Below are 27388 nucleotides of genomic sequence, written 5' to 3'. Positions count from 1 at the left end.
GAACTTAAGGAGACCTGGATATCACTCAAAGACCTGTGGCTAATGTTTAGCCTCATCTCAGGCTAAAATCAATAGTGCCAGTTGACCAAAGGTTGAAACTTTCAAATTTTTGAAACAAATTAAATACTTCCTGCCTTAAGTTCTTCATGGAAATGGAAGGCAGAATTATATAGCAAGTTAGGATCCGTCATGGCATGCTGAGCCCTTTGTCAGGTCATGTTTTGTTTACTAACAATTTTCCTTCTTCTTATAGTGTAACAGGGGGTATTGCAAAACAGAGAGATTGGAGCTTTAGTAGCATGAAGCTAGGCTGCTTGGAAAAAGTATGTATGTGACCCTTTGGCGGTGTCGGGCATCCACCAAAAATTTTGGAAAATATTAATTAATGCATACATGTAGTATGTTGTATCGATAATCACTACACAGAGAGACCAAGAAACAAGCTCAAGATCAGGCATGAAGCCTCGGATTGAGGTTTGGTTTGTGAGTAGTCATTGAAGCCATGTGACTCAGGACAGATCAAAAAAGTACAGTGGCTCGGACAGTCACAGGATTCTAAGGGTTCAGTCAGGAAGATTACTATGAATTTAAATACAAATTCCAGAAGAGTCAGAAATATATAACGTAAGCCTATCTAACCAAAAAAGATAAGGCCCAGATTAGTATATAAACAGGATAAAGACCATATCACTGTGGGAGTCTGCTAGGATGATAATGGCGGGTCATGAGAATGCACACAGTAAAATATTAAAAACACTGAGAAACATTTTTGAAAGATTCAGAGTTCAACTGGGCCACCTATTTGTGTAATAATTTAAATAGGATTATGACAAAGCAATTGTCTAAAAGAGCAAGTAAAATATAACTGCTTCCTGATTTTTTATCTTTTATGTCCAATTCCTAGTTCAACATTTAACTAGTTAATTCTGTAAACAAGTGTTAGAACAAATACATAAATTATTTCTTAAACTCAGAATGTGAAGGATATTAGATACTTTGTGATGTGAGTAATTCATTTGTGGACAAAATGCTATAAATTATAATTATCACATACTTTTCACAGGTATATATTGTGAAGTTAAATATTGACCACAGCTTCAAGATATAAATTATAAGACAGAACAGAATGACACACATTCAGTAAATTTTAAAATTTAGTTATTTTTTAATAATTTTGAGAAATTAAAACTATATTGTTATATTAATTTGTATACATGATATGGGATTGGTAAATGTTTTGTCTTATCATTCAGTGTCAAATCCATAATTTATTTTTACACCAGGATATTTTTCAAACATCCTGCACTGAAATATTTCAAAATAATATACAGTGTGAATGTACTGTATATTGCAGCTCATGAGAAAGCAATAAAACAATAGACACGCTAAGGAGGAGAGGGGAAAGCCCATGAGACATGTCAAGAATTCTAGGAGTGGGAAAAATAATCTTTCCCAGAGAAGAACATACTAATTGGTTACCCAATGCCAAATGGTCAGTTCTGAAAGCAACCATCCAATTAATATTACACAAACTCAAGTATGCTAAATTAGGATTGCAAATATATAATACATATATATGCATATGCACTTAACAATAATTAATGAAAAAGAGGAGATAAATCTGAAGGAAGAAGAACAAGTATATGCAAGGGGTTGGAAAGAGGAAAAGAAAGGGGCACTTGATGTAATATGTGCTATGGTCTCAAATAATAAAGGAAGTAATATAAAATAATGGGAATAACCTTTAGAGCCAACCTGTTTCCCAAATTGTGTTTTCTTTGCACTAATAACATTAGCCTGGTTTATTTTTCGAATGTATCATTCTACAGTTTTACATAAATATACATTTATTCTTTTGTAAACTAAATGCACAAGAGGAGAATAATTCCCTTGATTATAATGGAAGTAGAGTAGGAAAATTTGTAATAGCCATTGGTGGGGGACAAGTAGAAGGAAGTAGGGTTTTTCAGAAACATTATGTGAGTTACACATCAAGTTCACAGGACTTATAAAAGTGTCTACAAAACTTTTGAATGTTCAGGCCAGGCAAAATTCTACCACAGAGAATGAAGGTAGTCATAAAATCTCACCACAAATTAATGAGCTGTCTATCAGTCACTGCTAGCATCTAGGAGAGGAAGACTCGATTTTATTAAGCATGAGACCCCCGTGTGTGTGTGTGTGTGTGTGTGTGTGTGTGTGTGTGTGTGTGTGTGTGTGTATACAACAACAAAGAATAACAAATTACGTAACATTACGTAACATACAGTTCCAGAGAAATTAAGTCTGTGATGGTAGACCAGAGGCATAGCATAAGACAGCTGACATGGATAAGCCAGGGATGTGGATCTTTTAAGTTGAGAAGAGTAGTGATTGATCAAACTAATGTACAAAATTCTAAAAGAACTAGTGAAAAACAAAAACAATCAAATTTCACATTTCCCTAAACTGAGAAAACAAAACAAACAAAAACAAAACAATCAACCAAACAGACAGATAAACAGAGAATAATAATTTGACATCTTTTTCTTTATGTCTCAAATAAAGAGTTATTTTCATTTTCTTTATAACTAGATCTTCTTACTTTGATTCTGACACTGAAGTTTGTCTATCAATGCTGAAAAGACAAAATATATAGATATTGCTATTCCACACGACTTATTATTCTTTAGCTTTGAGGAGTTTGAGTGAGAGATAGATAAAACAACCAATGGCAAATTATTTCTGGAAATATTAATACTACCAGCTTTCCCTGATAAGTGGTAGAGTCACAAATGCCAGGCATCACAGCATGTGATGGTCTAAGATAAAGCAAATGTGCATACTGAGTTTTGCCTTTTACCCATCTCATGGCAAGCAGCCTAAGGGAAGATTCAGAACACAACTCAAAAAAATAACCTTCTAAGATTTCATTCTTAGATTTCATTTTACTTCTTAAACTTAACACAAATTCAGTTTTTCATTACTATTTTGTGGTAAAAAAATACAAGATTGAGATTTTTTTTCATTACTCCAGGATTAGTATTAGCATTAGTATTATTATCATTATTGTTATACACATTTTATTTTTAGATGAAATCTGCAAATCAATGTTATATTTACATTATTTCTACCCAATTCCATTCTATATTACTATATTATATAGTATATAATATATAATATTATTATATTATTTTCTCCTATCCAGGGTAACATTCCAACTGGTGTTCTAGTTGCTCAGTTGTTGTTTAGGGGACAGTATCATTGCCATTACATGGTGTAAAACATTTCACATCCGGCTTTCAGTATTCTGGAAGTTATAATCATTCTATTTCTCCTCCTATAACATTCCCTAAGCCTTGGTGTAGAGATAAATATATCAGTTTAGTCTGGGAACACCATGATCACCAGTTTTCTTCCTTGACCAATTGTAGATTTCTGTCATAGCTTCCTGTCTACTGCAATCAATCAATCAATCAATCAATCAATAAATAAATAAATACAAAGCTTCTTTGGTAAAGGGTGAGAAAGGCATGTATCTGTAGGCATAATTCTGTTCCACAGTCAGTAAAACTTAAATGATGAAACTTTCAGTTAAACGGGGGGAGGAGGAGGCTAGAAAATGCAATAGTGAGTGAAGCAGCCCAGACGAAGAAACACAAATGCTGCATTTCTTTCCTATTTGAGGAATCCAACTCTGACATTTTAGATGTAGGCACATAACAAGGGTTATGTAAAGAAACTAGGGATGTAAAAGGATGTCATGGCAGTGAAGAATTCTAAGGAAAGTATATGATACATGGAGGTTATATATGCCAAAGTGTTGAGGGGGCTAACTTAACTATGAAAAGTAGGGGGAGTATAATATTGAGAGAGGGAGGGAGTTGTGAAAAGGAACATTGGGGATGATTAAAATGCCATAATAAAATATTTTATGTCTACTTAAAAACATTTAATAATGTAAATTAGTAAATGTGTAGACAATATAGCAAGATTATATAACTACGATGACTTGGAGTAGAAACACTAGCCCCAAGAGATGAGACTGTCTAACAAGCACTCCAGTGCCAGGAATGGGAATTTCCATTCAAGTTGCTGTAAGTTATTTGGGTTGCTATTAGTTGTCTCACAGAAATTGAAGAAAAGACACTTTTGTCTGAGACTTAATACACTTTGATGACTAGAACTCAAACTGGCCTGGAAGTTTTATCCATGAAGACTTTCCCTAAATGTATTAGAAAATGCAAAAAAGCTTCCTAGGAAGAAAAGAAGTCAGTAGTCCTTCCTAGCTGTTTAACCATGAACCATAATTACTAGCAGACCACTATATATTTAAGAACAAAATACAGATACATTATCTTTGGGGGCAGTGAATAGAAGTCTAATTAAATTTAAAGCCCACTCAATTGGAGGGAAATCATGCCTGGTACCATAAACATAGTCAATATCCCATAGCTGGTGAAGATCTGATTCTATAATTCTACAACATCACTTTTCTAAAGCAGTATAACTTTCCTGTTTATTATAATAAGATGCATGAAGTCACACAAATGGCATACTTTACTTTCAGGTCTGTCCAACCATATTTACAGAGTAGAAGCTCCTTCTTCACATGACAGAGGAATTCTACTTATGATAAGACAAGATGAGGCGAATATTCATTAACCGAATTCCACGGATGTTTTAGCATTTACATCACCAGAATTTATAGTTTTGAAATAATACCAATGTAGATGAAGAATTCTTCTCTTTTTCTGGACATTTCAAAATATTGCATGAAAATACTGTAAAAATAATTTCCTTGACATGTTTATGCAGATGTGTTTTTATTATTAAAAAGTCAGGGCAAAAAGGTGACTATGAACAAAAAAGGTCTGCTTCATTGGATTGTTTTATTTTCAAATTTTGAGCAAAAATAGAAAAGTCAGCAAAAATATTTGTTCACATACTTCTGACAAAAATATATCTTAAGCATTAATTCCCCTTGGTGTGTGGTCATAAAGCTTGTACATGAAATACACAGGCACATTAAATATAAAAATGCACATACAGTCATAAATGCTAAAGCCTTCTGGGCTTTAACGTATCTATAAAGCCTATTTCTGCATAACAATTAACCAAATCATGCTGTTTCAGCAACAAATGGACAGATAAAGTGTAGATGCTTTGGTATGTTAAAATATAAATGATCGTACTGACCAAGTAACAAGGAACATATTTTTTTCATACATAAACCTTGTCAATAAATGAAAAAATGCAAAGCTATGTAAGAATGACTGTGCTTATTTTTTTTAAATTGAAATATCTTCTTTTAGTGAAATGAAGCATGTTTCACATCTTAAGAGAAATCAATAGGATAATGTTACATGGTACAAGGCAAACCATGCTTGTTGTCTGCACCATGATTTGTAGTTCAGGGTTTGTGTTTAAAACCTATTAATGCAGACATAATCCTGCTTTTCACTGGGAATACAATGATTGGGTTATCCCCAGCTGCCCTGTTGTCCATGGCAATAACTCAGGTATTTCAAATTTGCATTTACTGCATACATTTTTCAACGTATAGACTGAGAGTTGATTCACCCTAATTAATCCAGATTGTTACTTACATTAAATAAGTAAATAATTCTTTTTTTTTTTAAAAAGGAAGAAAGAAAAAGAAAATGCAGTAAATATCCTTTCAAGGAAACAGTAGATTTTTAAAGCGTTCTTTACTTAGGATACCATACTTTAGGAATAAAATATTAGATAGAACATAAACTGAAAGGAACGAACAGTTCTACAAGAGTAAATGCACACTAGATATCCTAAAGCTTACTAAAAATCTATAGTTGTGGGATAATAGTTCCTGAAAGTAATCCTACTACTACTGTTCTGTCAAATATATATATTTCTCATGAATATTTGAAGAACTGTCTACTCACCCCAAGAACAGGGCAAAAGATACTACAAAAAAGTGACTTTTGTTGATGTTATCTACTGAAGTATGACTGAGGAGATATTTATAGGAGCAGAAATGACTTAAAGACAACTTCATTAGCAAAGCCCATGCCAATATAAAAAAATATCACAGAAAGGATGGAATATGGAGCACACTATATTGCAAGTCACAGGTAGCTGAGTTGGAGGGCATCTTTCAAAAGCGGAAGTTGGTTTGAAACACTTCCAGTTAGCTCAACTGGTTTATTTTCCAGGTAGGCCTTTTGGCCTTTGCTCCCTCTAGGATCTCTGCTAGTCTGATAGTGTCTTACAGCAGACTTTGGTATGTATAGTAGCTTTGAGCCAGTGGGGCATAGTGACTCTATTCACTTTCAGTAACTTCCTGACACTACTGAGTTGTTTCTTCCTGGTAATTAACACACTTCCCACCAAATGGAATTTTCTTCACCACTTAGAACACGCTGAGTCCTCATGAGCAGCCACTCAAAATGGAATGTATTTTTCTTACTGAAAAGTTTTATGTAATTATGGAATCCTCTCAAAATTTTTATACAAATCCTTATAGATTGATGGAGTTCTCCAACTTCATCAGAGATGTATCTTTGTGCAGTGAGAAATAATTGACACAGAAACTCACAGTTGTTCAAGAGAAGAGAGTGTCATTGAAATACTCAGCCACACACAGGATGCCTACATCACTCGAATAAAATATGCATATTACAAAATATATAAAATAAAATGCAACAAAGGAGCTAGAGAAGATGGATGATGGGTGCTTTGTGGATAATTAACAATAATGGAAATTGAGAAAAAAAAGCATTTAGGAAGGATGATGAGGAGTCAGAAATAGTAAATAGTAATCTTAGGAAATGAAAGTTGCTGCCAAATTCAAGGGGCTCTCCATTATGAAGTCCATTCATGCTGAAGATGGTTACAGATTGTCAGGAAATTATAATTGGATTTTTACCAGTGTGAGATCACTGGTAAATTTTGTCATAGAATATTTTTGACTTAACAGAGGTCAATTCCACAAGTCAATGGAGTGCTTGCAAATATCTACTTTGAAATTGGCTAGAAGGAATATCTAGATTGAAATGCAGCATCCCAGATGTTTTGTTTTCAGGGAAGTAAATCATGTAGGCATCTTTATTATTAATCAGAAAATTATGTATTCAAAATATATTTATTGTATTTAATATTTATTGATATATGTAGCATCCACATGCAGTCAGTCACCATAGTGTGAAAATCTTTCAGTTTTAAACATATGGGCATTTTTATTTTTCACAAAAAAGAAATTGTTTTTATATTCATCAACACTTAGCACAATAACATTTAACTTTAGCAAGAAAAACTGTAATGTAATGATTAGATATAATATATATGTATATATATGTGTGTGTGTGTGTGTGGTGTGTATCTGTGTACACAGCATATATATATATATATATATATATATATATATATATATATATGGTGGACATATGGATGTAGCATAATATTATTTAGCAATAAAAATATCTACTGATATTTTAAGTGAGTCATATACCATTGTATATAACTCAGGCTCATATACCTATATGTTTCTGTATGATTTTGTTTTTATAAGAAATTTCTACAAAGAGAAACATTTATGGGTATAGAAAATATATTTTAAATTGACTAATATTGAAAATCATGGGAGGAAATGGAGGTCTAATAGGTGCCTCATCAAGGAAAATATTGTTGTAATTTTACAACATTGTTAAAATACTAAAAAAATAAGTAATGGTTTTATTAGATCTGACTTATACTTCAATAACTATACTTTATGTACTTATGAAACAAAATACTGGAAAAAGAACAAATTTTCAGAAACATAGGCTGATTAACTCTAATTAGGAGACAGTCTTATATGCAGGGCAGTGTTTTTTTATCACTTTTTAACGATGAGTGTTATTAGTTTGGTCATGAAAGGTATTTGGGTTTTTTTTTCTAATTAAATTTAACAAGAACTTCACTGTAGAAAATTCATGAAGGTCCAAGTTGATTATCAATTTGTTTTCCATTACTGAGAGACCTCTCAACAGAATTGATTAAACAGTGGTAGTTGTATTAAGTAATGTAAAAAAAGCCTAGTTTCTAGTTTGCACTTCATTGTTTACATAGAATTTACTTCATTTTCTGTTGAAAGTTGGTTAAAGGATCTCCATGCTTTAACTTATTAACTTATTTTATAGCTAAACATTTTTCAAAAATGTACTTAAACATGCCAAGGTCATTAACATTCTTCTATGCGCAAGTATCCAGGGTTGACTGATTGGAAATGGATGATCTGTCTAACAGCTTATCTCTAAGAAGAGGTGGTTTTCTTTCCTTCAGCAAACTGTAGCTCTTCCTCTACGGGTGGGACTGTATGGAATTTTCCCTCCTGACATAGGCATATTAACTAGTTCTATGAAAATCAGTACACTTTGCATGGTACAATGTTAAAATGTATATGTATGCTTGCTGTAACACAGTTAGCACGTCTAGATTTTGATACGGTCTCCTCATTGCTGTCTGATATATGTCGTAAGATTCTGAAAGACTCTAAAAAATAGCCATGCTAACTTCTGCCTGAGCAGCAGAATGTTTTACTCCAGATAAATATTGATTTCTCCTTCTTCTTTTGAAAATATAATTCTTTTTGCTTTTTTTAAAATTTTTTATTAGATATATTTCTTAACTTACATTTCAAATGTTATTCCCCTTCTTGGTTTCCTGTCCATAAGTCCCCATTCCCTTCCCTTCCCCTCCCTCTCCCCCATACCGGAATTCCCCACACACATCCCCCTTACTGCCCCCCCCCAATATTCCCCTGCACTGAGCCTTGGCAGGATCAAGGGCTTCCCCTTCCACTGGTGCCCAACAAGGCTATTGTCTGCTACATATGCAGTTGGAGCTCTTGCTTTCTTTCAATTTAATAATCACTGTTAAAGATATTAAGAACAAGCATTTTCATATTTTAATAGCTAACTTGTTAGAAGACCAGACAACTCTAAAATACCTCTTTATAAGATACAATTTTACAAAATGAGATTTTTTATATATGAATAAAATTAGATTGCTTTTTCATTAAGAATGAAAGCAAATTATTATTCCTATTTTTTTTTTGAAGTACCCTAGTAAAAATCAAAGGGGCCTGAAAGTAAACGTTTCTTGCTTCTCTTCCTTCTGATATATTTGAAAATGATCCTTTCAAAGTGTTCTAAAATTAAAAGAGTATTTCTTATCATAGATATGAATTTCCCAATAAAATGATTCTCATAGTATATAGAGGCTATTGTAGCATTTCACAAAGTTAATTTTAATATGTTGGTGAGATACTTCTAAAGTGTTTTAAATTTTGTTAACTCTGCTTCTGCCAACAACCTGAGAGAAACTATAGTCCTGCAAACCTTAAACTCTTTTATATGTTAAGGGAAATGTATGTTTCATAGTTGGTTGTATGTGGGCTGAATGATGTGCTTTCATAATAGTGACAAAGATGTTACAGCTAGGCAGAGTCACTATCTTTTAGGATATGGCCATTGGAGGAAGATTCCTGCCTCATAGGATGACCCTATGTGAATGAAAGGGCAGTGTGTATTGAGTTCACTATGTTTTAAACAAGTTACTTCCACTTAAAAACACAGCTATCCTTACCAGAAGCACTAATAGGAATCAACAGAACATGAAATTTGCTATGTGATTCTGCGGCAATGAGATTATGGCAAAATGTATTGTACATGTGAAATGAACTTCTAAAGAATAAATCATTTTTAAAAGGAATAAATAAAAATTGAAAAGGAAGACATAAATTTTGGAAGACATAACAATGGGTATTGGACAGGGTGGCAAAGAGGAGTGAGGGATGAATATGACCAAGATACAGTCTGAATATGGGGAGTTTCATATAGCCCTCAATCTTGGTTAAGAGCAACAGACAATGACTGCTAAGAGACTGACAATCAGTGTTCTTCAGGATGAGCCCCCTGAAAGCTTATCCAATCACAAGTGATTGTCACAAACACACACACACACACACACACACACACACAAACAGAAACACACACACACACGCACACACACAGGAACAACAATAAATGTATCAGCAGAATGTGTTACTATATACATATGTGTATGCATGTGTACGATGGTCATAATTGAACAAAAAGTTATGAATTTGAGAGAAAATGAAACATGTCAGAGTTTGAAGGAAAATGTTGGGTGGAAATTATGAACATCTACTACTCATATAAAATTTTCAAATAAAATTAAATAAACTGTAGTAAAAATATATCCTGTATGAATGGAGGAGATTTTCAAAAAATGAATAAAACTTAAAATTGCAAATGGAGTTAATTTTAAGGAAATTAACATTGCCATCTTCATAAATGTCACAGAAATTAAAGCACCCAGGAATATTTTTATCAGTCCTGCGCTGATCAACAACAGGACCTTGCTAATGCTAACCAAGCACCCTAACTCTAAGCTTAATCTCTAGGACTGGTATTTTCACATTTCTAAGAATTATGTTGCATTCGCTATGTAGCGTAGCCAGGGATTACAGTCATAACCCTCCTGCCTCATATTCTAAATTGTTTAGATTGTAACCTTGTAACAAAATGATAGCCAAAGACAAATTTTAATGGAATATTCTTTAGCATGTTAAAAATATAAAAAAATGAATCATACCTAAATACTATCTGGAAAGAGGGAATGGAAAATGCCCTCAGAAATTTGGGGAGTAATTGATTATTTGAACATTTCTTACACACATTTAAGTAGTGTTATTTTATAAAATTCTAATAATTTCAGTGAGACAAATAGTCTTCTTATATTAGTTAATAAGTATTATTTTTAATACTACTTGAAATACAACAGAGTAAGAAATCAAGAAACTTTGAAACATTGCTAAAGTATAATTTGAACTTTAGTAGATAATTTGATTGTCTTGGTTTTAATGGGAAGGATATACCATGGCTTCTTTGAATGTTTGACCTCTGAACTTAGTTCCTCCTTCAGGAATTGGAACCTGGCTTGCAAGTGGACAGCTGGGAATAAGCCTTGAAGGGCATATGTGGCCTTGCCTCAGGTGCTCAACATAATCTTTGTTTTTGCATTCTGAAAAATTCACAATCCTACACCACATGCTCCCACTAAAAAATGTCTTCATCGTGACCTGATGAGGATTTGAGACCATGTGCTAAAATAATCTTTTCAGTAACACAAAAGCAATTAATACACTGCTGGACAAGCTGTGGGGTCTAATTTATAACATGGCTGTTAAGGACTTGTCATTAATGTAGCTCTGGAAATGATACCTTTTTAAAAAACAGAATTGCCATTCTTATTTAAGGACCAAACAATCCATAAACATTACAAAGTAAAACAATAGGAGAGATAGGAAGGTCATTAATGCCCAGGCTGCCCATGCCTCAGCGTTTGTCATTATTAGATATCAGCTGCAGAAGCTCTCCAAATTGCTCACTAAACTGATCTTGAATGGCTGATTGCAAACAGATAATAAAACTCTTAATTTTATTCATTTTTAATTTTAAATTCTAACTTGTACATGTGCATATATGCACATGAAGTGCTGAAATTTAAGAATACTGAATATTGAATAATAGAGAAAATATTAAATAATTTGGTACTAATATAGTACAGTATATATAGTTCTCAGAGAAATGCAAATAAAGTATTTTACTTTGGTAAATAGGAAAAGATATAAACTCAAAGCTAAACTCCATTTATTCTCCCCAAACAAACTGTAATTGTGATATATTTTCAGAGTTACAGGTAAAGGTAAAAAGAGTGCTTTTAAGCAAGTAACTGCAAGGAGTGTCATGTATTTGGATACCATGAAGAGAAACAACATTAATAAAGTTGGTTCTCTGCCCAGCCACTCCTTTAATGGCTGATAGGGGCAAGAGAGCAATGAGAAGTGTCTTTAATGCTACTGGACTGAAGAGCAGAGATGCTTGACAGATTCCAATGGCTTCATGCTCCAGTTATTACCCTTCTGCCTTTCAAAGTCTCTGATGAACAAAGTAGTTTCTCATTAGTCATCTTGGCACTATTTCTGCTTTCTGCCTGAATCTAGTGACATCCTGGAGGTCAGGCTAGTCACCCTGAGTAGAAAGTGAGCATATCACAGAGAAATGACGACGAGCACTTTAGAAGACAGCATAAAACAAACCTGAGTAACAAGGCTTCTTTCAGTTATTCAGTTGCTCCTATGTCTGCAGAATTTAACACTGATTTGTATGAGAAAAATTCACGCTTCACTTCTTGGGTATCAGCAATCTAATCTGACACTGTAAATTGTAAGCACCGCACAAGAGTTATCCTACTGGGTGAAATGGGAACTTTGTATAACACAATAGGTACTACATTTAATAATCTATTCCATTAAAATTTAACAATCAATTTTTAGTTAATTACTTAATGTCCTGAACCACAGCTTATGCTTTTGATAATTGACATAATACATGACTGACATGAATTATGAGGTAGTGAATAAATATAGTTATTAGTAAAATCATTATTGGTGAAACTTGGATGTGGTCTATTGTGTCTAGCTGATACAAGGTCTTGGTTTCAATCTTACCAATGCAAATATATCAAAGCATAACATATGCAAATATGTACAAACTTGTATGTAATGTGTAACTTGTGTTACATGGACAGTAATATGTAAAGTAATGCTGACAAAACTGCTGTTCATGTGTCCAGTGCAGAGGCAAATGTTACCTATTTTTTTCTGCTTTATTACCATTATGGAAGATGTGTATGGAAAATATTAACTTCTTTTATAGAGAGGTTTCTTTTTACTGCTTTTCTGTTCTTGGAATTTTTCTTCCTTCCTTCCTTCCTTCCTTCCTTTATTCCTTTCATTTTAAACCAAAGATTTGTTTGATCATTATGCCAGCCCAATATCAAAAATAAGAAAATAGTATAAGGCCATTAAGCAATAAATCCTATAAAGATTATAGAGTAGCATCACAGTATATGGAATAGTGGGAAGAGACACACCAGCCCAAAAATAAATGTTTGTAATGATATAGAGGAGAAAGTAATGTTAATATTTCATAGGAGACTTTTGGCAAAGGAAACCAAGAAAGCAAAACACAGAGGCCTATTAAAATGTGTGTACTAAAATAATAGAACAGTAATAATTTTGACATAGCTGGGCCTTGAAAAGAAGTGTAGAAATATAGTAACAAAGTATTTCAAATACACATCCATGTACTGACTGATATTGAATGAGAGAATACACAAATTATGAGTGCCACAATCACTTTTGCTTTTGAAAATGTTTCTCAAATTAAAATATGCTTATACCATTTTTCTTTTCCTATATCCCACTCTAACACATGGAGTTTCACCTCTACTTAATAGTATTTTAAGAGCACTGGGGAAATGGGCAATTCATTGAATTATTCTAATATCCAAGCTAGACACTGGAGAAATAGAAAGCAACAGATAGGGATTTTACATTGACTAAAGTGTTTGCAATATATTAAGTAAGGTCCTGAAAATAAATAGCTAGGAACATACCTGTAATTCAGTACCTTGGGAGACAGAAGATTAAATATCAGAGTTTGAGAAAAAAACATTCTTTGGGAAAAGCCTGAGATGATGTAGAATGGAATTGTATTTTTCTAGTATGTGTGAGAACTTAGGTTCCATCTCCAGCACAAAAAAACATTAACCACTTGTAAGTTTACAATATACAGACACACACACACACAGAGAGAGAGAGAGAGAGAAAGAGAGAGAGAGAGAGAGAGAGAGAGAGAGAGAGAGAGAGAGAGAAAGTTCGTGAAATACTAACTATATGTTGACATAACATAAATTCCTTTATTTTTGAGCATATCAGCACAGTACTTTCATAGTTATATGCAGGAGATCATATTTACAAATTACATGATCTTTGAGCTTATAATTTGTGGTTTCTTGTATAGGTCTGGTCCCCAGAGACATATGTATTTGAATGTGTCGTCCATAGCAAATGACATTGTTAAGAAGTGTGGTACTGTTAGATTGTGTAGCTGTGGCAATGTTGGAGGAAATATATCACTATGGGCATAGCCTTTGTGGACTTAAATGCTCAGGCTATGCCCAGTGTTAAACAAGTTTCTCCTAGAGATTGATATAGAACTCAAACACAGGTCCATACTACCACCAGGGCAGATCATAGGGTCTGCCCCAATCCCTATCACAACCTGCAGGTCTCCCAGGATATCTGTCCTAACCAGGGACACAGATGACCAAGTAACCACCCCTGCTGGAATCCCAATGGAACTCAGCAGAAGTGGGACCCGTCCCCTCTGCACATTTTCCATTTCCTTTCTGTCCTGCACTTCCAGCCAAGCAGATGATGGTGAGTCTGCTCCTCTTCTCAATGCAGCACAGCCTGCCTGTCTCCCAGTAGGTCTGTCATAAGCAGGTCACAGGAGGATTGTCCTAACCCAGGGACATAGGAGGCCTGCTCTAACCTGGGACACAGGGGCCCTCCCTCAAACCCCCAATCAGAGACAGCACACCCTGCCTCCCAGTAAGCCTGCTCTTACTCAGGTCACAGAGTTCTACCTGCCTCTAAGAAGGCAGGTTCTAAAGAGACACCCAGGCCAGTTAACATCAGAGATAACCAGATGGTAAGGGATATGTACAACAGCATAAGCAATAGAAGCCAATGTAATTAGGCAAAAGCAGACACCAGTTCTTTTATCACTGCTAGCCCTTGTTACCCTAACAGATCTGAAAAGCAAGATGCTGACATAAAAGCCAGTCTCAAGAAGATAATGGAAGCATTTAAGGGGGATATAAGCCCTTAAAGTGATACAGGAAAACACAAACAGGTGAACGAAATGAACAAAAGTAGATCTAGATATGGAAATAGAAAAAAGAAAGAAAGAAAAAATGGAGGCAACTCTGGAGATGGAAAAACCTGTGAAATAGATCAGAGTCTATAGAACATTAAAAGTTGTAAGGGAAAAAGGCCAAATAACAAATAAATTCAGACCTATCAGAGTTACACCAGACTTCTCAAAAGTGATTCTAAATTCCAAAGAATACTGGACAGATGCCAGTCTAGGCTACTGTACTCACCAAAACTGTCAATCCTCATAGATGCAGAAACTAAGATAGTCCATGACTAAATCAAATTTAAACAATATCTTTCTATAACTCCAGCCCTACAGAAGTATACTAGAAGGAAAACTCCAAAGAAAGGTTACTACCTACAGTCAAGAAAACAAACAAAATTAACCCTCTGATAACAAATCCAATAGAAGAGAATTGCATATACAGAATACCACTTTTAAGAACAAAAAATAACAGGGAAAATCACTGTTCTTTAATATCTCTAACAACAAAGAACTCAGTTCTTCAATAAAAAAGATATGCTAACAGACTGGATATTAAAGCAGGATTTTGCTCCATAAAACAAACACACCTCAAAGACAAAGACAGTCTTTTACTCTGAGTAAAAGGCTTGAAAAAAGTTTTCCAAGCAAATGATCCCAAGAAACAAGCTGAAATAGACATTCTAATACCTAATAAAATAGACTCTCAGCACCTCATGGTACCTTCCCCAAAATTGATCATATAATCAGACACCAAACTACCTTCAACTGATATAAGAAGACTGAAATACTCCTTTGCATCCTATCAGAGCATCATGGGAAAAGGACAGATTTCAAAACAACAAAAAGCAATAGAAACTCCACAAACTGATGGATACTGAAAAATCTCTACTCAGTGACAAATTAGTCAGGAAATAAAGAATGAAAGAAATTAAATGAAAACGAAGGCATAACAAACCCATATTTATGGGCAACAATGAGTAGAGTGCTAAGAGGAAAATGTATAGCACTAAGTACCTGCCTAAAGAAATTAAAGAGTTCCTCTACTAGCAACTTAACAGCACAATCGAGAGCCCTGGAACAAAATCCAGCAAGCACAACCAAGAGGAATAGATTGAAGGAAATAGTCAACTCAGGGCTGAAAACAAACAATTAGAAATAAAGATAATGACACAACAAATGAACAAAACCAAGAGCTGATTCTTTGAGAAAATAAACAAAATAAATTAAGTCTTAGTCAAGCTAACCGAAGAACAAAGGGACAAGATCCAAATTAATGAAATCAGAAATGAAAAAGGAAATACAACAATTAAGGAAATTAAAGGAAAATAATCAGATCTTACTACAAAAGCCTATACTCAACAAAAATGAAAAATTTAATGAAATGGATGAATTTCTAGACAGAAAACTATCTAAACAGTTACATGACTCTATTTCCTTAAGGAAATAGTACCAGTTGTTGTGACCTACCTTGGGGTGTTTCCCTTCCCCCTCACAGAGCCTTTCAGCCTGCTATGGCAAGAAGCTGTTTACACCCTTGGCAGCTGCTCTCAGCCCCTGATTTGGGGCCGGGAATTTCCACAACACAGAGTTTTCCTATTTTCCTGGTTGGGGATTTGCCACCTGCTCTAGTACTTTTCCACTGCTTTTGCCTCTTGTATATAAGGAGATCTCTGTAAAGCCCAGACTGCATTCTCTTAAGATGAATGACCCATGTATGTGTTTCTTCTTAAATCTTGCAGACCTATGCCAGGTTCTCAGAGTCATAATGATACAGGCATCATCTACCAGTCATTAAAATTCTCCCAATCAAAAAAAAAAAAAAAAAAAAAAAACTTCTAGGGACAGATGGTGTTTTTTGTGGAGAATTCTTTCAGAACTTCATGAAGACATAATAACAATACTCCTCAAACTATTGCACAAAAGTGAAACAGAAGGGCACTACATAATTCATTTATGAAGCCACAATTACTCTGATTCCAAAATCGTGCAAAGACCCAAGAAAGAAAGAGAGCTTCATACCAATTTTTCTTATGAATATCAAGGCAAAAAGCCTCAATAAAATTGTTGAAAGCCAATTCCAGGAACATATCAAAACTATCATCTACCATGATCAAGTAGGATTCATCCCATGGACAAAGAGATGGTTCAATACATGAAAATCTATGAATTTAATATAGTACATAACAAAACTCAAAGAAGAAATCCATATGACCATCTCATTAGATGCAGAAAAAGACTTTGACAAAATATAACACCATTTCATGTTAAAATTCTTGGATGGATCAGGAATTCAATGTACATACCTAAACATAATAAAAGCAATACAGCAAACCTACAGCTAACACCAAATTAAACATAGAGAAACTTGAAGTAATCCCACTAAAATCAGGGACAAAACAAGGCTGCCCACTTTTGCTCTATTTATTCAATATAGTACTTGAAGTTCTAGCTAGAATAATTTACACAGCAGAAGGAGGTCAAATTGATATAAATTGAGAAGAAAGATGATAAAGTATTAATATATCAGGATGATATGATAGTATACATAATGAACCCCAAAAATCTACCAAAGAATTATTAAAGGTAATTAACAACTTCAGCAAAATGCCTGAATATAAAAATTAACTCAAAAAACTCAGTAGCTATCCTCTTCTCAAATGCTCAGCAGGCTAAGAAAGAAATTAAAGAAACAACACCTTTCACAATAGTCACAAATAATATAAATTATCATGGTGTAACTCAAACCAAACAAGTGAAATATCTGTATGACAGGAGCTTCATGTCCCTGAAGAAAGAAATATAATAAGATCTTAGAAGATGTAAAGATGAACCATGATCATGGATTAACATAGTAAAAGTGGCAATCTTATCAAAAGCAGTCTACAATTTCAAAGCAATCCCCAGCAAAATTCCAACACATTTTTATAGATGTCGAAAGAGCAATTTTACACTTCCTATGGAATAATAAATAACCCAGATTAGTGAAAACAATTCTCAACCATAAAAGAACTTCTGGGGGAATCACCATCCCTGACCTCAAACTGTACTACAGAGCAATAGTGACAAAAAGAAAAAAAAAACCTAGTATCAGTACAGAGACAAAGGCAGGGGGTGTACAATGGAATAGAATCAAAGACTCCAAAATAAGTCATCATACCTTTAGAAACTTGATTTTTAACAAAGAATCCAAAACTATAGAGGTAAACAAAGAACTTTCAACTGAGGAATCTTGAATGCTAAAGAAGAACCTCAATAAATTGTCAACAACATCCTTAAGCATCAAGGAAATACAAATCAAAAAGACCCTGAGATTCTTCTTTACACCAGTCAGAAAGGTATAAAGACAAAAACTCAAGCAACTGCAGATGCTAGCATGGATGTAGGGAAAAAGGAACACTTCTCCATCACTGGTGGGATTGCAAACTGGTACAACCACTCTGAATGTCAATCTGGAGATTCCTAAGAAAATTGGAAATAATTCTATCTAGAGACCCAGCTATACCACTCCAGGGCATATGTCCAAAAGTTGCTCTATCATATTACAATGACACATTCTCTACTATGTTCACGGCAGCCTTATTTGTACTAGGCAGTAACTGGAAACACTCCAGACGTCTTTCAACTGAAGAATGGATACAAAATATGTAGTTCAGTTACACAATGGAATACCAGCCAGCTATTATAAATAAGGGCATGATGAATTTTTTCAGGCAATGGATGGATCTTGAAAATATCATCCTCAGTGAGGTGACCTAGGCCCCCAGGAACCAATGGTGCTTACCTTAGGGAAAATTCCCAACAGTGGGGAGACAGAACCTGAAGAGACCATCTCCAGTAGACAGGCATGGCCCCTAATTTAAGAATGGGGTCAACTACCAATCTCAAAACTTTTGACCCAGAATTGTTCCTCTCTAAGGGTAATGTGGGGAAAACATGGAGCAGAGAATGAAGAAAGGACACCCAGAGTCTGCCCAAACTTGAGATCTGTTCCAAGCACATGCACCAAAAATCAACACTATTGCTGGTGCCATGCTATGCTTGCAGACAGTAGTCTGGCATGGCTGTTCTGAGAGGCTCTACCAGCATCTGACAGAGACAGATGCACATACTTAGAAACAACCGTTGGACTGACCTCAGGGACTCTTATGGAAGAATCATGGAAAAAAAAATGAAAGATTTGAAGGGGATTGCAACTCCAACAGTATCAACTAACAGGACCTCTTGGAGCTCCCAGAGACATTGACCCCTGCTACATATGTAGCAGAGGACTGCTTTATCAGGCCTCGGTGGGAGGGGAAATATTTGATCCTGTGGAGGCTTGATGCCCCAAAGAAAGGGATGATAAAGGGGTGATGAGGGAATGGGTGGGTGGGGAAGTGGGGGAGCACCCGCTTAGAGGCAAAGGGGAAGGGAGATGGGGTAGAGGGTTTGTAGAAGTAGGAGTAGGAAAGGGGATAATATTTGAAATGTAAATAAACTAATTGAACAAACAAAAATGAAATCTTAGCTCTGTCTTCTACTCCATGTTGGCTTCTATGCTGCTGTGCTTCAGGCCATGGTAATAATTACTAAACTTCTGAAAAAGTAAGCCAGTCTGAATTAAATATTGTTCTTCATGTGTTGTCATGCTCATGGTGTATCTTCACAGCAACATAACTCTAAGTAAAAGACAACTTGAAGAATATTAAGGACACATAACTTGATTAGAGAAACCTTCAAATCACACTATATGGTTAAAGAATAGATAGGTAAGTGGAGTCTTGAATACTCAAGGAAAATTCTAGAAAAGCTCAGAGAAGTTTCTACTAATGACTTCAAATTTCATTATAAGTTTCTCTCAGAAATACTACATAAGAAGATACTGTCTTCTGCAAGAACCTACCAAAAGCTGCAGTTGATGGTTTATAACACTAATAGTGCTAGGCATAGCTTTTAAGGACTCGCTTGAAACTTATTTCACTTTTATATTTTCCTAAAAATATACCTATAATTGCCTATGTCTTTAAAGACTTTTTTAATATATATTTATCTTTCAACTCTCCTATATATGTACTTACAAGTATCTGTGTGGGATAATAGCTCTTCTACTTTCCTTCAATATATGCCTGTTATTGAGATAGGATAACCTTGAAATATTTGGTGAGAGGAATTTTAGCACATTCAAAAGCAGAACTAACCTTGAGGCCAAGTGGCAAGTGGGAGTTATGATCGTAGTGAGACATCCCATAGGGAAAGATCCTCAACTATGAATATACTCTGAAAAGTTCATTCATATTTAACCCATTATATATATATAATATTCAATTTCTTGAATATATATATATTATATATATTTATATATATATTCTTTCTTGTGATCGACAGGGATTTTCAAATATGGCATTCATAATTACTTGATGTTTATTAATGAAAAATAATAGAATATATATGTATTCTATTATATATGTGCATTTGTATACAAGAGCCCACAATGACAGTGGTGGAATATGACAGTGGTGGAATAAACCTCCTACAGGTAAAATAATAGGTAGGTATGAACCGTTATATATTGTAGATTTGTACCAAACTCTGACTCTGGTTGTTCACAAGAACCATAAGTACTTTTAGCTGAGCTGCCTGCTTAGCCCCTGAGTTATATATATATACTATTATGTATTTTATACTAGTTATATATATATATATATTACTTAATATGAAAATGTACCTTGTTAGTAAAATTAAAATGAAGAATGAGATATGCAAATCCTATTGCTTTTAATACAACTTCTTCACATCAAGTACACAAAACCAGTTATTTTCCTGGCCTACTTTCATCCAATGAAGATAAATCACATTGTTTGTTTATATTTTGGCTTTCAATGCACTTTCAAATTATGTAAAAATATTTTCCTTCTTGCGATCCATGTTATACTTAGTGTTTTTGAAATATGGCATTCATAATTACTTAATGTTTATTAATGAAATATAATAGAGTATACAGTGACTTTTCCTCAGTGATTTTAGTGCTGCCTCTAAATGCATAAGCCAAAGACTAAATTAGTATTGGAGAAGCCGTTTCATACTGCTGCCTAATACTGTGTTTTCAGTTAAAATTTTTCTACTGTTTTTCTTTTTCTTTTTTTTTTTTTTTTTTTTTCTTTTCCTTTTGGATAAAGGGCCTTGTGCTTTTATGGGTTTTTTTTTTTTTTTTTTTTTCGGAGCTGGGGACTAAACCCAGGGCCTTTCGCTTTCTACTGTTTTATATATGAAATACTTACCTGTGTCACCCAATTGCAATAAACATAAAAAAACAAACTAAAAATGTTAAGGTTTAGTTTGTGAAACAGCAAAGTTCTTAACGAAATTTAGGCAATGTAGAAATACAAGCACTTAGTTCTACAGATTTTGTTTCTAAATAACCCAGATATCCCTTAATAAGGAATGGATACAAAAAATGTGGAACACCTACACAATGGAGTAGTACTCAGCCATTAAAAATAATGATTCATGATGTTCAAAGGCAAATGGGTAGATATAGACAATTTCATTCTGAATGAGGTAACTCAGTCATAAAAGAACACACATCATAATTATTCACTGATAAGTGGCTATTAGGGAATGAGCTTGGCATACGGACACTACAACTCATGGACCACATGAAGCTCAAAAGGAAGACAAAAGAGTGGATACTTCGGTCAGACTCAGAAGGGGGAACAAAATTATCAAGGGAAGTAGAGGATGGGAGAGACTTGGGAGGAAGGGAGGAAAGGGAGGGGGAAAAGAGGGGCAGAATCATATATTGGAGGAAATGGAGGAGATGTATAGAGGGTAAAGAAATTGAAAAGAGGTGCTTAGCAATGAAGGATGGGGTACAGGGTGTAGCCACAAGCAAATCCCAGATGCCAGGAAGCAAGAGTCTCTCAGGACCCCATGGACATGACATTAGCTGAAATATCCCACAAGGGGGAGGGAGAAAAGGAAAAAAAAGTATAAATAAAAATAAATATACTTTCTTTCAAAGCCTATAGATATGCTATAGATATAATATGCTCCTGATTAGAGAAGAACAGGAGGCAAATTTGTGATGAGAAATTGTAACATCAGATGCAAACCACTAATTTTCAAGTGTTAGATCCAAAATAAGGAAGGCTAGAAAGAACAAATGGGTAGTAGTATTTTCCTCTTAAATATTAACCATGAACCATTGGAGGATAATGTAGTTTCATAGTTTTGAAATTTTGGACATATTTATGTTTCAATAGACATGGGATTACACATAACTCATTCACCATCTCAAAGATAAATTTTCAGGGAGGCATCAGCGCTTACAGTATCATACCTAGAACACTTTCATTGTTTTTGTATGCTTTCATAAATAATATACTCTTTAAGACTGTAAAAGTATTGTTAATTTATCAAATAGACCAGGAACAGTACAAGCAGCTGCAAAGGAAACATTTTTTATTACTGAATTAATAATTCCCAACCAGACCAGAAGGGACCATTATCTCTCTTGATAAGGTAGCATATTGTTATTTGGCTAAGCTAAGCTGGGGGCTCTAAATTGTAATGAAACGGACAATCAAAGGACAGCAGTTGGACGTTGGTATTTCACTTGACAAAGTACTTGTTTACACTGATTTTGAATGGCTTATATCATTTTGAAAATACTGCTGTGTCCTGTCATGGAATATTTCCAAAGACTTCAATAACAGAATAACAAACCATGCTTCTGCTTTTATCTATGAGTTTTATCAAACTTTCAGTCTGCTTACAAAGTTAAATTATAAATGTCAGAAGACACTGAAATTCTAAGATTAGTGATCAAAATATTTCCAAATGCCAATCACATTAGTGACTTAAAAATGATTTTACTGATGACCTTTGAAATAAAAAGGATCAAAAAATTTTACTTTTTGCTTACAGAGTAATTTTATTTTGAGCTGCTAGTGGCAGATTTTATAACATCTTATTTATTTATTTCAATAATCACAAACAACATTACTTATATAAAAATATATTACTATAGCGTACTCTTTATTGTGTGAATGAGTATGACATGAGAATAACTATATATAGCAAGTGAACTACAATAAATACTGAGTTTTGTATGAATTTATACTTTCTTTACTGGAAGTAATTTGAAAAAAGATTCATCAACTTCAAAGAGTCACATTTAAAGTCTACAACTTAAGACTGTAGAGATGACTCAATGGATATGAGCATTATTGTGCTTTATTTTAAAAGAATACTATTAGTTTTATGTTCACTGTTTCTGTGTGAAGGTGTCAGATCTCTGGAACTAGAGTTAACACAGGTGTGAGCTGGCATGGCAGAGATTAAACCATGATCCTCTGGGAGAGCAGCTGGTGCTCTTGAATCTACAGCCAGCACTGCTATTTTTGAAGGTGACCTGTAGAGGCTTGTGCTAATTATGCTACCCAAAAACCTGTTTGCAGTATCCTGCACATGGAGCGAAAGGAAGGCTGCCCACAGTTAGTTTTTGACTGGTAAATAAAATCAAAGACTGAGCAAGGAGACAGAGGTAGGACTTTTCGTTTTACTACAAAAGGACTGAGGAATGAGGAAGAGGGAATTCCAACATGATGAGGGCATTGAAGAAGGCTGACTCCCAAAAGGTGTAGGAAAATAAGACAGCCTACATGTACGTGCACAGAAAAAGTGGCCACAGGAGGACAGTCCAGCAGGGTACAGGGCAGTAATGATAAAACAAAGATCTAGTAAGTATTAACTCCCCTGTATCAGAGGGGATTGTGTGTTAGCCACCTGGAATTAAGGAGTGACCCAGCCGGTGAGTTGTTTAAGGTATTTAAAATATAAGGCTGTGTATGTGTCTTTCTCAATGTCCAGAACATTGAGGCGGTAGCAAGAGTCGAGCACATGTACCCACTGGAAAGTATAGAGCATATTAACATAATACTTTATAGAATATATTACGATAATACCACAACAGTGACCCAGGTTCAGTTTCCAGCGGCCTTATAAAAGCTCACAACCATCTCTAATTACAGTTCAAGGCTGTCTTATGCCATTTTAACCTTTGCTAACACTACATAAGCAAAAGGTGCACATACATACACACATACAGACCATACAAAAATGTAAATAAAATAAAATTATTAAATATTTTAAAAGTTTAAAACATAAGAATAAGGTATACAATTAAGAGGACTTTTACAGTCTTTATAATTCTAATGAAAGCATCGCTATGGAATGAAAACTGTTGCAAACCAACCACAATTTTGAAATTTTTCTAAGCTATTTGTTGATTGCTATGCATGCCACTTATACTCTTGAAATATGAAAACATTTCAGAGCCTGCCACACATGTGGCCCATATGTATACAGCCACCAGAACTAGATAAGATTGATGAAGCTAAGAAGTAAATGCTGACAGCTACAGGATATAGATTTCTTCTGAGAGACACAGCCAGAGCATGTCAAATACAGAGATAAATGCTAGCAGCAAAACACTGAACTGAGAACAGCACCCCCCATTGAAGGAATCAGAGAAAGGACTGGAAGAACTTGAAGGGGCTTGAGACCCCATATGAACAACAATGCCAACCAACCAGAGCTTCCAGGGTCTAAACCACTACCCAAAGACTATACATGGACTGACCCATGGCTCCAACTGCATATGTAGCAGAGGATGGCCTTGTTAGGCGCCAATGGAAGGAGAAGCCCTTCGTCCTGCCAAGGTTGGATTCCCAGTGTAAGGGAATGTCCTGGGGGGGCAGTAAGAGGGAGGTGGATGGGGAGGGGGTTAGAAGAAGGAGAGGTGGAGGGGATAGGGGGTTATGGACAGGAGACTGGGAAATGGGATAACATTTGAAATGTAAATAAAGAAATATCCAATAAAAATAAATAAAAAGCAATTAGATAAAAAATAAAATACATACCAAGTGTTGTGTATTTTTAAATATTTGCCTTGAAAAAAGTTACAAATGTGTAGAGCTATCAGACAGGTATAAGAACTGGTGAGGTGGGCATGCTAAAACCCTGATATCTCAGTGATTGAGTAGAGCTGACTTCTTCTTATCTGCTCTGGAACGTTAACCCCGACATCCAACTAAGAAGACGTCAGGCAGTTAGTCACATAACACAGCTCCTAGAAGGCCTCTCCCATGCTAACAGAGCATCTCTGTACCCTTAGCCATCAGCTAATGACCTTCCCTCCTAGATATTCTTTTATCCTTCCACAAAATCATTATAATCGCTGGCTCGCCCCGAATAAAGCATATGCATTCATATCCAGAGCCAATAAAGAAACATGAACAAGCTAAGATCCCCTCAGAGAGCTGCTTCATTTGAGATGGCCAATGGGAAGGGCTTTGCATAGATAAGACTAAAGAAAAAGGCTTTCTCTCTTCTCCTGCAGCTAAGGCACTCAGTGTTAGCTCCCAATTGGATTGGATCCTGTTCATCTGGGACCCTACTCTCCCCTTCAGTCTAACATGCAATGGAATTCTTAGGGATATGGGGATGCCCTGCCCCCCTGCTTTCCTGACTTCCTCTCCAGGCAGTAAATTAGAGTTGCCCACGTACCCCAAAGGCAGCCTCCGTTCATCTCAGACAAAACTTTCATCTTTCTGGTCTGGTGAACAGTAATGCTCTCATACCGTCAAAGGGGCTTCATACTCTGCCGTCTCTCTGAGCTGGTATATTGGCATTATCCAGACACGGCTGGCTAAGAGAGGCTGAATCCAGGACTCACACCAATGGCACAAATAAATATTGTACACTACCCATTACAGCTGCAAGATTAATATCCACAAATCATACATACTAGAGCTGCCCCATACAATCCTGTAGGATAGACTTTTTGAAAGAAAACATTGGTTTATCAACATGTAGAATCCTAGTCAACATACATTCGTCAATTTGTCAATATAAGTAATAATGTCATAAAATTAACATACAGCCAATATTATTATTTACCTTGAGATCATAAAATACTATGTCATAACAAGACTCAAAAATGAAAATATATTAATCATATAAAACATTTTAATTATAAAATGATTATTGAAAGCCATCGTAATAGCTACTGTCTCACTTGATATTATAGTGCAATACTCCATTATTTAAATATTAAATCTCCTCACCATGGTGTAGCTGTGCGCCACCTTCATTAATTCAATACATCCTTGAGCGTCTGCAAATGCCCGGATTCCTAAGCAGTTGGAAGGATGAAGAAGTTTCATAAGGAAGTGACAACACACTTCGACCACTTGAGGGAGCTGGAGAAGGCACGCGGCTGCAAGAAGGTTTTCAATAGTGTCCTCTTTTAATTCCAAGCAACCTAAAGTAAAACAGAAAAAAAAAAAAAAAAAAAAAAAAAAAACAGAAACAAGAACAAAAGCATATGAAACTTGTGCTTTAGCATTTTTCACATAACTAATGTCATAACTAGATCTTTCCTCACTTAAGTTGGGATGTTTGACCGTCCTAATAATGTGTCTGTCTTATGCAGGCGACATAGCTACTCTTAATAGCTACGACAGTACATGAAGAACTAACATTCTCTAAGAGGTATTTTCAATCACTCTTTCCTAAGGATTGACAATATTTCACCTGATAGATGGAAGATATTTCAAGTCCATGTCATGGGACTGTCAGCTAAAGGGAAGGTTAGATATTAAAAGAAGTAACACACTTAAACCTCCCATCATGCATGCATGCCTTCACCTCCTAGCTGTTACAAGTGACAAGTAAACCCACCTGGATGGGGAGTGTAAAACACAGGACAGACGTCTACTGTGACTCAGAACTTGGACAGCGTGGTGCACACTAGATCACTATCTTAAAATGTTATTAAATAGAAGACATAATAAAATAAATATTTGAATATGCCTATATAACAATTCATTATATATGTGTGTGTTTATAAAAGTAATTTTAAATAGAGAAAATATTAAAAACATCTTGAAATCTATAATAATGCACTAAAAATTGAGTCTTCTGTTCTAATAATTGAGTCTAATTCAAACTTTGTAGTTACATGCAATTCTAAAAAAATACTGTCATTATATAATATCTTTGGGGAAATATTTTCTAAATTATTTAATAAAATCATCAAAAAACTGGAAATATATCTTCTAAACAAAGATGTGAAAATCAGATAAATGTTAAGGTACGTACTTAATGGTATAACTCTCTGATTTGAAATAGCAAAGAGATAAATATCTTTAATTGCACATTCTCTCAGAAGAACTCTCTCAGGCTTGGCTTGCTATTTGTGGGAAGATGTGCTTTCCAGAACTATCTGGCTGCAGTCTGAGAACTTTGAACTACTGAACTTTCACACTTAGGCAGAATATACATTTCCTTCTCTGAGACTGGAACATTTGTACATTAGAGGTTGCCTAGGTGACCAGCCTCTAATATAAAATTTCTAGTTACTGAGTCAGTAATGAGCCTCCCTGTCTAGTGCAACTTTACATATTTTTATCATGAATGACTATACTGAGTCCCTCATTCTTGCACTGAATTAGAGCTTCAGGAAGTGTGGACCTCCTGTTCTCTGAATTTATCTGATGGGTCTTTCTCCCTTTCTCAGTGTGATTCATATTCTTGTTGCCATAATA

The 27388-nt window shown here is 34.9% G+C and overlaps 1 protein-coding gene across 1 annotated transcript in view; it reads right to left on the bottom strand.

The window, feature by feature from the left end:
• The window catches only part of Klhl1 (kelch like family member 1), a 477093-nt gene that overhangs the window by 283034 nt on the left and 166671 nt on the right, over positions 1–27388 (bottom strand). The window contains exon 4 of the mRNA XM_032917698.1: positions 25907–26103. Coding sequence (XP_032773589.1) covers positions 25907–26103 — 197 coding nt within the window. The remainder of the gene's footprint in view (positions 1–25906; positions 26104–27388) is intronic.

Source organism: Rattus rattus, chromosome 12 (genome assembly GCF_011064425.1).
Source record: "Rattus rattus isolate New Zealand chromosome 12, Rrattus_CSIRO_v1, whole genome shotgun sequence".
Lineage (NCBI taxonomy): Eukaryota > Metazoa > Chordata > Mammalia > Rodentia > Muridae > Rattus > Rattus rattus.
This window is presented reverse-complemented; position numbering and strand designations above follow the sequence as displayed.